This window comes from Penaeus vannamei, unplaced genomic scaffold (genome assembly GCF_042767895.1).
Source record: "Penaeus vannamei isolate JL-2024 unplaced genomic scaffold, ASM4276789v1 unanchor128, whole genome shotgun sequence".
NCBI classification, from domain to species: domain Eukaryota; kingdom Metazoa; phylum Arthropoda; class Malacostraca; order Decapoda; family Penaeidae; genus Penaeus; species Penaeus vannamei.
In genome coordinates, this window is record NW_027213132.1 from 1 (window position 1) to 14,560 (window position 14,560).

Sequence of the window (14,560 nt, forward strand, 5' to 3'; positions counted from 1 at the left end):
GTACACTGTCTTGAGGATTGGCCAGGCGTTAGTCATTGTTGTAGTCACATAAACTGGTATGTATGTGATGGAACTGGACACATCAACTTGAGTGTATGTTGCAGTGGTTGTAATGGAGGCGGTCACAGTCTCCACAACAGATGCCATTGGATAAAGTAGTGGTGGTAGTAAGTTGTCCCTACAACTTGTGTCAGGTGTTCTTCAATCATCTGTAGCCGAATATGTAATGCTGATGGTTTCCTGGCTTGGATAGCTGGTATATGTGTGCATACCCGATTCTTCTCTTGATCTTCAGTGTCTGGTGACGTAACGTGTGGAGATAAGCCAGCTGTGGAGCCTTTCGATATTGAGATACCGTTTCCGTGTGAGTAATGGCGTAAGGTTCACAGTCCGTAATGGTAACGCTAACATAGGTAGGTATAACGTCCAGGAAAGTGACGGTGGAGACGACGGTGCTGACTTGCAGACGAGTACTCGTTAAAGACACAGACGAAAATTCATCCTGACACGCCTTGACAGGTAAATCTGGCTCAAGTCCTTCAGTTTTTACAAGCAATGTCCAGAGAACAAGAAATATGTTAAAACTCATACTGATTGTTATGGCAAGCTTCTTCAATGTAAAGAACTGTATTCATCAATGGCTTGACTTGAGTTTTTATACGAATTAGTGCCACGGGAACTTGGTCATACAACTGAGATCTATAGCTGGAGCTAATTAAGTTCCAAAGTCACTGGGGACAAGGGTGTTTCAACACGGACTAATACCCAATTATAATATGTTTCAGTTAGCTTGATTTTTATTTTACTTCATTCTACAAAAGTAAGTAATTATTAAATTGTATCTTTTATTTATTATTTCCTTATGCAAAATGGATAGCTTCAACCATTCTGAATTAAAGACTGATCAGTTGTGTGCATAAATAATTTTGTTGTGTATATTAAATTACAATATATGAATGACTTGCCGTTTAAAGACATAAAAGAACAAACAGTTAAAAGCACAAATAAAAAGAAGTACATGAATAGAATAAAAGAGAATGTAAATAGAATCCGGATGAATAGATAAAAAAGACAATTAAAAGAAAAATAAACGAGACCCATAAATTGTTTCACTCATACTCGAACCAAAGCTTGAGGTAAAATTAAAGTGTTTCCAGAATGTTTAGGATATAAAAATGAATAAGAACTCCATGAAAATATAATCAGTGTAAAAGGTCTCGTTACTTATTTCTAACTCGTTGCAATCATACAAAGACAAATGAAGGGAGGAGGCTATCCTAATCACGAAAGCAATAAAGAACTGAAGCAAAGAAGACGGCCGAAAGACAGTCCTCAACCACAGGCTTGAGGAGACGAGGATATATATATTCATACCTATGCATGCGTATCCTCCCTCAACAATTTTGTATGTATAATGTATGCGTTGTATGTATAATGTATCCTGTAATAAAAAGGCTGTTTCTGTATAATGAATGCGTGGTACGTTCAATAGATTATGTATAATGAGCGTGGTGTATGCAAACTAAATCTAATGTATGTGTATAAGAAAATGAACCGTATATATACAGAAACGTGCAACTAATTGTACTTTTCTATATGGAACATTTAAACTTTCTTCCCTCAATCATTCATTCTCATAGCCACCCTTTTCTTTGTGGGAGATGAAATTGTTTATGAATGAATCAAACATTTCCTATTAGCGGCTTATATTCTCATGGTTAAGAAGTATAAGCGCCATGACAATGATATACTGTTGATGTCTCCATAACTGCTGTTACGTAGTCAACTGCTTCTTATTGTATTCAGTCTGGTACACTGTCTTCAGGTTGGTTGTAGTCACATAAACATGTATATATATATATATATATATATATATATATATATATATATATATATATATATATATATATATATATATGCGTATATGTGTGTATATATATGCATATATATGCGTATATATGTGTATATATATGTATATATATGCGTATATATGTGTATATATATGCATATATATGCGTATATATGTGTATATATATGCATATATATGCGTATATATGTGTATATATATGCATATATATGCGTATATATGTGTATATATATGCATATATATGCGTATATATGTGTATATATATGCATATATATGCGTATATATGTGTATATATATACATATATATGCGTATATATGTGTATATATATGCATATATATGCGTATATATGTGTATATATATGCATACATATGCGTATATATGTGTATATATATGCATATATATGCGTATATATGTGTATATATATGCATATATATGCGTATATATGTGTATATATATGCATATATATGCGTATATATGTGTATATATATGCATATATATGCGTATATATGTGTATATATATGCATATATATGCGTATATATGTGTAGATATGCATATATATGCGTATATATGTGTATATATATGCATATATATGCGTATATATGTGTATATATATGCATATATATGCGTATATATGTGTATATATATGCATATATATGCGTATATATGTGTATATATATGCATATATATGCGTATATATGTGTATATATATGCATATATATGCGTATATATGTGTATATATATGCATATATATGCGTATATATGTGTATATATATGCATATATATGCGTATATATTTGTATGCATATATATGCGTATATATGTGTATATATATGCATATATATGCGTATATATGTGTATATATATATGCATATATATGCGTATATATGTGTATATATATGCATATATATGCGTATATATGTGTATATATATATGCATATATATGCGTATATATGTGTATATATATGCATATATATGCGTATATATGTGTATATATATGCATATATATGCGTATATATGTGTATATATATGCATATATATGCGTATATATGTGTATATATATGCATATATATGCGTATATATGTGTATATATATGCATATATATGCGTATATATGTGTATATATATGCATATATATGCATATATATGTGTATATATATGCATATATATGCGCATATATGTGTATATATATGCATATATATGCGTATATATGTGTATATATATGCATATATATGCGCATATATGTGTATATGTATGCATATATATGCGTATATATGTGTATATATATGCATATATATGCGTATATATGTGTATATATATGCATATATATGCGTATATATATATGCATATATATGAGTATATATGTGTATATATATGCATATATATGCGTATATATGTGTATATATATGCATATATATGCGTATATATGTGTATATATATGCATATATATGCGTATATATGTGTATATATATGCATATATATGCGCATATATGTGTATATATATGCATATATATGCGTATATATGTGTATATATATGCATATATATGCGCATATATGTGTATATATATGCATATATATGCGTATATATGTGTATATATATGCATATATATGCGTATATATGTGTATATATATGCATATATATGCGTATATATATGCATATATATGCGTATATATGTGTATATATATGCATATATATGCGTATATATGCGTATATATGTGTATATATATGCATATATATGCGTATATATTTGTATATATATGCATATATATGTATGTATATGCACATATTTTTCTCATAGCCACCGTAACAATTTTCTTTGTGGGGATTGAAACTGTTTACGAAAGCATTCAACATTTATTAATATATCTTGATTAAGAACGATAAGCGTCATGACAATGATATACTGTCGAAGTCTCCATAACCGTTGTCACGTAAGCAACTGCTTCTTTGATGTATTCAGTCTGGTACACTGTCTTGAGGATTGGCCAGGCGTTAGTCATTGTTGTAGTCACATAAACTGGTATGTATGTGATGGAACTGGACACATCAACTTGAGTGTATGTTGCAGTGGTTGTAATGGAGGCGGTCACAGTCTCCACAACAGATGCCATTGATAAAGTAGTGGCAGTAGTTGTCCCTACAACTTGTGTCAGGTGTTCTTCAATATCTGTAGCCGAATATGTAATGCTGATGGTTTCGGCTTGATAGCTGGTATACGTGTATACCCGATTCTTCCCTTTGATCTTCAGTTCGGTGACGTAACGTGTGGAGTAAGCCAGCTGTGGAGCCTGATATTGAGATACCGTTTCCGTGTGAGTAATGGCGTAAGGTTCACAGTCCGTAATGGTAACGCTAACATAGGTAGGTATAACGTCCAGGAGAGTGACGGTGGAGACGACGGTGCTGACTTGCAGACGAGTACTCGTTAAAGACACAGACGAAAATTCATCCTGACACGCCTTGACAGGTAAATCTGGCTCAAGTCCTTCAGTTTTTACAAGCAATGCCCAGAGAACAAGAAATATGTTAAAACTCATACTGATTGTTATGGCAAGCTTCTTCAATGAAGAACTGTATTCATCAACGTTCAGTTCAGTTCAGTTAGATTTGCGAAGTCATGCTTCGCCCGGGCCTTTTCTCTGGGGTGGCCCGGCCTGTGTTAACTATTTCTAGTTAACTCAAATGTTTTCTTTGAACTGCATGCTTACCGCGGTGGCTGGATTGCAAGCAGGCGATCCAGCTGCCATGGTGAAAGCATGTTGCACACCCTTTTTACCAGCCCGGCGGCTGTGGTGGGTGGTCCCTGTCTCAGAAATTGTGTGTGTACACAATTCTGCAAGTAATGTAACAGGGTGGCGTTAGGCTCGCCGCAGTGTTTACATGACCTCCCAGACTCACTGTCAATAATTTGCCAAGCGCATTGGTAACCTAGTCTTAGTCTGAATAGTATGACTTCGGTACCTCTTTTTGTGTTTGGAGGAAGGGCCAGTGGCTCATAGCCTGAAGCATCTGAGTACCACTTGGCAGCGAGCGATTTTGTGATGTTTTCTCTATGTGCTCCCCGGAGGACCGCACACGCTGCAGCTTTGGTACCTTGGCTCAGTCCCCTTCGGCTGGGTTTAACGATCATGGAGGATGGGGGCATACCCCTGCCCTTTTCGGCTAGTTTATCAGCAAGCTCGTTCCCTTGTATGCCTATGTGGCTTGGGACCCAGTTTATGATGATTCTTCTACCTTGACTAAGGATTATTTGGGCTATGTATAATACTGTTGTCAAGAGGTAGATGTTATCTGGGGGCATGCTATGCTGTAAACTGTCAATAGTTGCTCTTGAATCTGTGTGAATGACAACGTGCCCTCCCCTCAGGGACGCGTATGTCAATGCTTCCATGATCGCAACCGTTTCAGCCTGAAGCGTTGAGGCATTGTCAGTGACCCTAATGGATGCTGTGGTATCCTTTGTTGCAAAGCCGGCGCCTGCAGTATGGTTTATTGGATCCACGGATCCGTCCGTGTAGTAAGTTATACTACCCGGCGGAGTTATTTGTTCAATGACCCTTTGTGCTTGTGCCTTTAGGCTAGGCATGGAATATTGATCTTTTCTCATTGTGAGATTTAAAATTGAGAATTCGATAATTTCGTTTGCCCACGGCGGGGGTTCTTTGTAATCAGGGTGGGGGGAGTCCATACCCTTGGCAAGCAATAAATCTTTTAGTTGAAAGCGTAGCAAAACTCTGGCTGTATGTGTGAGCCAGGAATTGTCTGCAAACAACTGATAATCTTGTTGTAGGCGTCTGAGAACTCTTTGTCTTAAATAGGAGTTTGTGGGTGCCTGCAGGACCTTGGAAAGGAACTGTGCTGCCATTAGATCAATTCTAGTGTCCACGGACGGTAAATCAGTTTCCATGAGGAGGTTGATGACCTTTGTCCACTTAGGTGCACCTAGAATGATCCTGGCTGCTTCGTTTTGTATTGTTTCCAGTTTTTCTTTTAATGTTGTGCTGGAAGCAATGAGGGCGACAGATGCATAGTCAATAATAGGACGGACAGCATGTACATAGAATGATCTTAGTACTTTGTGTCCTGCTCCTATGTGTCTCCCTGTCATGACTTTCATGACTGACAGTCTTTCCTTGGTTCTGTCAAGCAGGTATTGGATCTCCTTTTTGAAAGTGAGTGTGTGTCCTATCCATACACCAAGGTATAGATAGTCCTTCACCCATTCCAGATCCATACCCTGTATGGTGAGTTTTTTGTTTCTGACATTGGTTCTCAGTGCCATTGCTTTGGATTTTGCTGCTGATATTTTTAGACCCGTCCTACAACACTCTTCAGACACCAGGTTCAGACAACGCTGAGCCCTAGTTAGGCAGTGGTTGCCAGAGGCTATGATTGCCAAGTCATCTGCATAAGAGATGATCTTGCATCCCTCTGGCAGGTGAATGTCGAGTATGTTGGACATGAGGGTATTAAACAGGGCTGGACTAAGAACCCCTCCCTGAGGAGTTCCATTTTCAAGTGGCATGTGCTGTGAGAGGTGGCCTTGAAATCTGACATTTGCTGATCTATTTTTAAAATAGTCAGCTATCCAGGCCAAGAGTCTGCCTTTGACTCCTTTGTGGATTAGGGTCTCTTGAATGGCAAGTGGACTTGCTAATTCAAAAGCCTTCTCCAGGTCAAGGAAGACAACCACGGCGGGCGAGGTGCAGATTGTGCTTAAGAGTGTGGAAATGCTATGAGCAGTGCTCTTACCCCTTGTGAACCCGTGCAGGTGTTCATGGGGGGGACCCGTTTTCCATCGGAGCCTGTTGAGTACCATCTTCTCAGCTGTTTTGCCCAGGCAGCTGAGAAGAGAGATGGGGCGGTACTTGCCAGGCTCCTTTGGCTTTGGGATGGGAACTATTGTGGCTTGTTTCCAGCTCTGGGGCACTGTGGCTGTTTGCCAGGATTTGTTGATAACCTGCAAGAATGCAAGTTCTCCTGCAAGGCCTAGATGAGAAATGATGGGGTGAGAGATCCCATCAGATCCCGGTGCTGACCCAGAACTGGATTTGTATGATTTTCTTAGTTCCCTAAGAGAGAACAAGGCATCTGCTTCATCAGCTTCGAGTGCCTTGTCTCTTATGAGAGCAAGTCTTTCTGGATTTAAGTTTTGTTGTTTTTCTCTCATCATTGGAGGCAGATTGTTGGTGCTGGTTCTGGCAGAGAACTCAAGCACCAATCTGTTAGCCTCTGATTGTGGGTCATGATGAGTGCATTTCGGGGCTTGGCGGCTTGTCGCTTGCCTGACCCGTTTCCACAGCTCTGTAAGGCTGGTCTGGTACCCAAAAGACTGGCACCATTCCAGCCATTTTTCCTGCCTTACTCTGTTGGCAGTTTCCTTGGCATCCACAACAGCTTCCCTCAGCAGGGCCAGATTGTCGGGAGATCTTTGCCGTCGGAAGTTTTTTCTACACATATTAACCCTGTGGTTGACCTCTTTGATCTCGTCATTATAGTACCAGGCGTCTTTGTGAGTTCTGGACCATGGACGAGTTTTGGGAATGGTTTGTGAGGCTGCCTGGTTTATGGCCTGGATTAGCCTTGCCTCTAGCACATCCACATCTTCATTATCATTATTGGGTACATTGTCTTTCAGACATCGAGCCAAGCCTTCCTGGAAGGCAAACCAGTTGGCCTTGTCAGTTTTCCATTTAGGAATGTGATGTGGTCTTTGGGCTGGACCTGCATCCATTAGTGTGGTGACTATGCCGTAGTGATCACTAGTAACTGTATCATCAACACACCATCGAATTCTCTCCACCATTGTTGCAGTGGCAAAGGTGAGGTCTAGGACCCCTCCCTTCACATGCGTTGGTTCTTTGGTGTTGAGAAGAGCGATCTCAGGGAATGTCTCAAGCACTTCTGCTATGTGAATGCCTGCCGCGTTCGGCCTTTTGCGGGGATTCAGCATGGCCATGTGTGCATTGAAGTCTCCCCCTATGATCACTCGGTCTTGTGCTGCAGTAGCACAGACCTGGTTTAGATCTAAGCTCTCACACAGTGGTTTGCTATAAATATTGTAAATTTTTATAGAGCCCCCAGGTAGCTGAATCTCAACAGCAAGAGATTCAACACCATCTCCACAGTGCGGCGGATTGGCTATTAAGGAGCAAGGGATAGCTTCTTTTACCAGGGTCATCAGGCCTCTAGCACCATCCAGGTTTGGAGTGGTGAAGGCATGATATCCTGAGAAGCACACGGATCCCATTGTTAGTGTCTCCTGGAGCATGACGACGTCAATGCTCCTTGCTCGCACAATGGACTGGAGAAATGAGTTCTTGCTTTTATAGCTACAGATATTCCACTGCAGTATGCTTAGATTGTGTGCCATGATGGTTACTCAGTGTCACTTGCTTCATCTTCTGATGCCCCAGTGCTGGTGGCATCAGATAAATACAGATCCTCATTGATTGAGGATTGTACAACTTCCTCTAAGTCAGACACTCCGGTTAAGGCCTTACCAGGGGATGTAGGGCCTAGGTTGGAAGTGTCACCTTGGTTCGGAGGACGAGACTTTGGCTGTACAGACTCGGCCTGCTGCACAGTTTCAGCCTGTCCTGACAGACTAGCTGGGGTTTTATGTGATGTTTCTTCTGAAGCTAGCCTGTCATCCGAGGATTTGGGGAGGGGAGCGCTGCTCGTTATCGGTTTGGAGGCTTCTAGCTTCCTTCCCTTCAGAGCTGCCACAGTTTGGGTCATAGCCGTCATGGCGACCTGCACTGCTTTCTCCGCCTCCTCACTGGTCCTCCCCAAGGCTGTTGCTACTGCAGAAACTACAGCACTCAACAGGAGAGTCATATCTTTCTCGTCAAAGAAAAGATTATCATCTGCTGGGGGGACCATTGCTGTGGGCTTTGAACCTTTTTCCCTTTGGTTCTTTTTTGTGGTTTTGCCACTAGCAAGCTCGGGGAATTCCTCTCTGTTAGAGGTATCCAATTTTCTCTGTGGGGGCGACTCCTTCCTCTTAGGAGGTCGGGGAGTCTTCTCCTTTTTATTTTGTTTTTTGTTTTGACCCCAGACATGGGTACCTGGGGGCGCAGGGACAAAGTCGGGACGTTTTTTGGCTTGACTTGAGTTTTTATACGAATTAGTGCCACGGGAACTTGGTCATACAACTGAGATCTATAGCTGGAGCTAATTAAGTTCCAAAGTCACTGGGGACAAGGGTGTTTCAACACGGACTAATACCCAATTATAATATGTTCGCTAGTTTGATTTATGGAACATTTAAACTTTCTTCCTCAATCATTCATTCTCATAGCCACCCTTTTCTTTGTGGGAGATGAAATTGTTTATGAATGAATCAAACATCTATTGCTATTTCTCATTTAAGAAGTATAAGCGCCATGACAATGATATACTGTTGATGTCTCCATAACTGCTGTTACGTAGTCAACTGCTTCTTATTGTATTCAGTCTGGTGCACTGTCTTCAGGTTGGTTGTAGTCACATAAACACGTAAATATATATATATATATATATATATATATATATATATATATATATATATATATATATATATATATATATATATATATATATATATATATATATATATGCGTATATATGTGTATATATATGCATATATATGCGTATATATGTGTATATATATGGATATATATGCGTATATATGTGTATATATATGCATATATATGCGTATATATGTCTATATATATGCATATATATGCGTATATATATATATATATATATATATATATATATATATATATATATATATATATATATGCGTATATATGTGTATATATATGCATATATATGCGTATATATGTGTATATATATGCATATATATGCGTATATATGTGTATATATATGCATATATATGCGTATATATGTGCATATATATGCGTATATATGTGTATATATATGCATATATATGCGTATATATATATGCATATATATGCGTATATATATGTGCATATATATGCGTATATATGTGTATATATATATGCATATATATATGCGTATATATATGTGCATATATATGCGTATATATGTGTATATATATATGCATATATATATGCGTATATATATGCATATATATGCGTATATATGTGTATATATATGCATATATATATGCGTATATATATGCATATATATGCGTATATATGTGTATATATATGCATATATATGCGTATATATGTGTATATATATGCATATATATGCGTATATATGTGTATATATATGCATATATATGCGTATATATGTGTATATATATGCATATATATCCGTATATATGTGTATATATATGCATATATATGCGTATATATGTGTATATATATGCATATATATCCGTATATATGTGTATATATATGCATATATATGCGTATATATGTGTATATATATGCATATATATGCGTATATATGTGTATATATATATGCATATATATGCGTATATATGTGTATATATATGCATATATATGCGTATATATGTGTATATATATATATGCATATATATGCGTATATATGTGTATATATATATGCATATATATGCGTATATATGTGTATATATATATGCATATATATGCGTATATATGCGTATATATGTGTATATATATGCATATATATGCGTATATATATGCATATATATGCGTATATATGTGTATATATATGCATATATATGCGTATATATATGCATATATATGCGTATATATGTGTATATATATGCATATATATGCGTATATATGTGTATATATATGCATATATATGTATGTATGCATATGTACATATTTTTCTCATAGCCACCGTAACAATTTTCTTTGTGGGGATTGAAACTGTTTACGAAAGCATTCAACATTTATTAATATATCTTGATTAAGAACGATAAGCGCCATGACAATGATATACTGTCGAGGTCTCCATAACCGTTGTCACGTAAGCAACTGCTTCTTTGATGTATTCAGTCTGGTACACTGTCTTGAGGATTGGCCAGGCGTTAGTCATTGTTGTAGTCACATAAACTGGTATGTATGTGATGGAACTGGACACATCAACTTGAGTGTATGTTGCAGTGGTTGTAATGGAGGCGGTCACAGTCTCCACAACAGATGCCATTGATAAAGTAGTGGCAGTAGTTGTCCCTACAACTTGTGTCAGGTGTTCTTCAATATCTGTAGCCGAATATGTAATGCTGATGGTTTCGGCTTGATAGCTGGTATACGTGTATACCCGATTCTTCTCTTTGATCTTCAGTTCGGTGACGTAACGTGTGGAGTAAGCCAGCTGTGGAGCCTGATATTGAGATACCGTTTCCGTGTGAGTAATGGCGTAAGGTTCACAGTCCGTAATGGTAACGCTAACATAGGTAGGTATAACGTCCAGGAGAGTGACGGTGGAGACGACGTTGCTGACTTGCAGACGAGTACTCGTTAAAGACACAGACGAAAATTCATCCTGACACGCCTTGACAGGTAAATCTGGCTCAAGTCCTTCAGTTTTTACAAGCAATGTCCAGAGAACAAGAAATATGTTAAAACTCATACTGATTGTTATGGCAAGCTTCTTCAATGAAGAACTGTATTCATCAACGACTTGACTTGAGTTTTTATACGAATTAGTGCCACGGGAGCTTGGTCATTCAAGTGAGATCTATAGCTGGAGCTAATTAAGTTCCAAAGTCACTGGGGACAAGGGTGTTTCAACACGGACTAATACCCAATTATAATGTGTTCGCTAGTTTGATTTTTATTTTACTTATTCTACAAAAGTAAGTAATTATTAAATTGTATCTTTTATTTATTTCCTTATGCAAATGATAGCTTAACCATTCTGAATTAAAGGATCAGTTGTGTGCATAAATAATTTTGTTGTGTATATTAAATTACAATATATGAATGACTTGCCGTTTAAAGACATAAAAGAACAAACAGATAAAAGCACAAATAAAAAGAAGTACATGAATAGAATAAAAGAGAATGTAAATAGAATCCGGATGAATAAATAAAAAAGACAATTAAAAGAAAAATAAACGAGACCCATAAAATGTTTCACTCATACTCGAACCAAAGCTGAGGTAAAATTGTGTTTCCAGAATGTTTAGGATATAAAAATGAATAAGAACTCATGAAAATATAATCAGTAAAAGGTCTCGTTACTTATTTCTAACTCGTTGCAATCATACAAAGACAAATGAAGGGAGGAGGCTATCCTAATCACGAAAGCAATAAAGAACTGAAGCAAAGAGGACGGCCGAAAGACAGTCCTCAACCACAGGCTTGAGGAGACGAGGATATATATATTCATACCTATGCATGCGTATCCTCCTCAACAATTTTGTATGTATAATGTATGCGTTGTATGTATAATGTATCCTGTAATAAAAGGCTGTTTCGTATAATGAATGCGTGGTACGTTCAATAGATTATGTATAACGAGCGTGGTGTATGCAAACTAAATCTAATGTATGTGTATAAGAAAATGAACCGTATATATACAGAAACGTGCAACTAATTGTACTTTTCTTTATGGAACATTTAAACTTTCTTCCTCAATCATTCATTCTCATAGCCACCCTTTTCTTTGTGGGAGATGAAATTGTTTATGAATGAATCAAACATCTATTGCTATTTCTCATTTAAGAAGTATAAGCGCCATGACAATGATATACTGTTGATGTCTCCATAACTGCTGTTACGTAGTCAACTGCTTCTTATTGTATTCAGTCTGGTACACTGTCTTCAGGTTGGTTGTAGTCACATAAACACGTATATATATATATATATATATATATATATATATATATATATATATATATATATATATATATATATATATATGCGTATATATGTGTATATATATGCATATATATGCGTATATATGTGTATATATATGCATATATATGCGTATATATGTGTATATATATGCATATATATGCGTATATATGTGTATATATATGCATATATATGCGTATATATGTGTATATATATGCATATATATGCGTATATGTGTATATATATGCATATATATGCGTATATGTGTATATATATGCATATATATGCGTATATATGTGTATATATATGCATATATATGCGTATATATATATGCATATATATGCGTATATATGTGTATATATATATGCATATATATGCGTATATATGTGTATATATATGCATATATATGCATATATATGCGTATATATATGCATATATATGCATATATATGCGTATATATATGCATATATATGCATATATATGCGTATATATATGCATATATATGCGTATATATGTGTATATATATGCATATATATGCGTATATATGTGTATATATATGCATATATATGCGTATATATGTGTATATATATGCATATATATGCGTATATATGTGTATATATATGCATATATATGCGTATATGTGTGTATATATATGCATACATATGCGTATATATGTGTATATATATATGCATATATATGCGTAGATGTGTGTATATATATGCATATATATGCGTATATATGTGTATATATGCATATATATACGTATATATATGCATATATATGCATATATATATGCATATATATGCGTATATATGTGTATATATATGCATATATATGTTTATATATATGCATATATATGTATGTATGTATATGCACATATTTTTCTCATAGCCACCGTAACAATTTCCTTTGTGGGGATTGAAACTGTTTACGAAAGCATTCAACATTTATTTATATATCTTGATTAAGAACGATAAGCGTCATGACAATGATATACTGTCGAAGTCTCCATAACCGTTGTCACGTAAGCAACTGCTTCTTTGATGTATTCAGTCTGGTACACTGTCTTGAGGATTGGCCAGGCGTTAGTCATTGTTGTAGTCACATAAACTGGTATGTATGTGATGGAACTGGACACATCAACTTGAGTGTATGTTGCAGTGGTTGTAATGGAGGCGGTCACAGTCTCCACAACAGATGCCATTGATAAAGTAGTGGCAGTAGTTGTCCCTACAACTTGTGTCAGGTGTTCTTCAATATCTGTAGCCGAATATGTAATGCTGATGGTTTCGGCTTGATAGCTGGTATACGTGTATACCCGATTCTTCTCTTTGATCTTCAGTTCGGTGACGTAACGTGTGGAGTAAGCCAGCTGTGGAGCCTGATATTGAGATACCGTTTCCGTGTGAGTAATGGCGTAAGGTTCACAGTCCGTAATGGTAACGCTAACATAGGTAGGTATAACGTCCAGGAGAGTGACGGTGGAGACGACGGTGCTGACTTGCAGACGGGTACTCGTTAAAGACACAGACGAAAATTCATCCTGACACGCCTTGACAGGTAAATCTGGCTCAAGTCCTTCAGTTTTTACAAGCAATGTCCAGAGAACAAGAAATATGTTAAAACTCATACTGATTGTTATGGCAAGCTTCTTCAATGAAGAACTGTATTCATCAACGGCTTGACTTGAGTTTTTATACGAATTAGTGCCACGGGAACTTGGTCATACAACTGAGATCTATAGCTGGAGCTAATTAAGTTCCAAAGTCACTGGGGACAAGGGTGTTTCAACACGGACTAATACCCAATTATAATATGTTCGCTAGTTTGATTTTTATTTTACTTATTCTACAGAAGTAAGTAATTATTAATTTGTATCTTTTATTTATTTCCTTATGCAAATGATAGCTTAACCATTCTGAATTA

General features: G+C 36.4%; 2 protein-coding genes across 2 annotated transcripts; both read right to left on the reverse strand.

Moving 5' to 3' along the window:
* Positions 1–6: 6 nt before the first annotated feature.
* On the reverse strand, positions 7–4,402 carry LOC138860884 (uncharacterized; the record flags this gene model as incomplete). Its single annotated transcript, XM_070119388.1, has 3 exons — positions 3,770–4,402; positions 273–625; positions 7–184 (listed from the first exon to the last, which is right to left on the reverse strand). Coding segments are annotated over exons 1-3 (1,164 nt in total), but the record flags the coding sequence as incomplete, so codon positions are not given.
* A 6,337-nt stretch (positions 4,403–10,739) lies between these two features.
* LOC138860885 (uncharacterized) lies at positions 10,740–14,264 on the reverse strand. The gene is made up of 3 exons (XM_070119389.1): positions 13,632–14,264; positions 11,922–11,932; positions 10,740–11,493 (listed from the first exon to the last, which is right to left on the reverse strand). The coding sequence occupies exons 1-3, from the start codon at positions 14,262–14,264 to the stop codon at positions 10,740–10,742; spliced, it is 1,398 nt and encodes a 465-aa protein (XP_069975490.1).
* Positions 14,265–14,560: the final 296 nt, after the last annotated feature.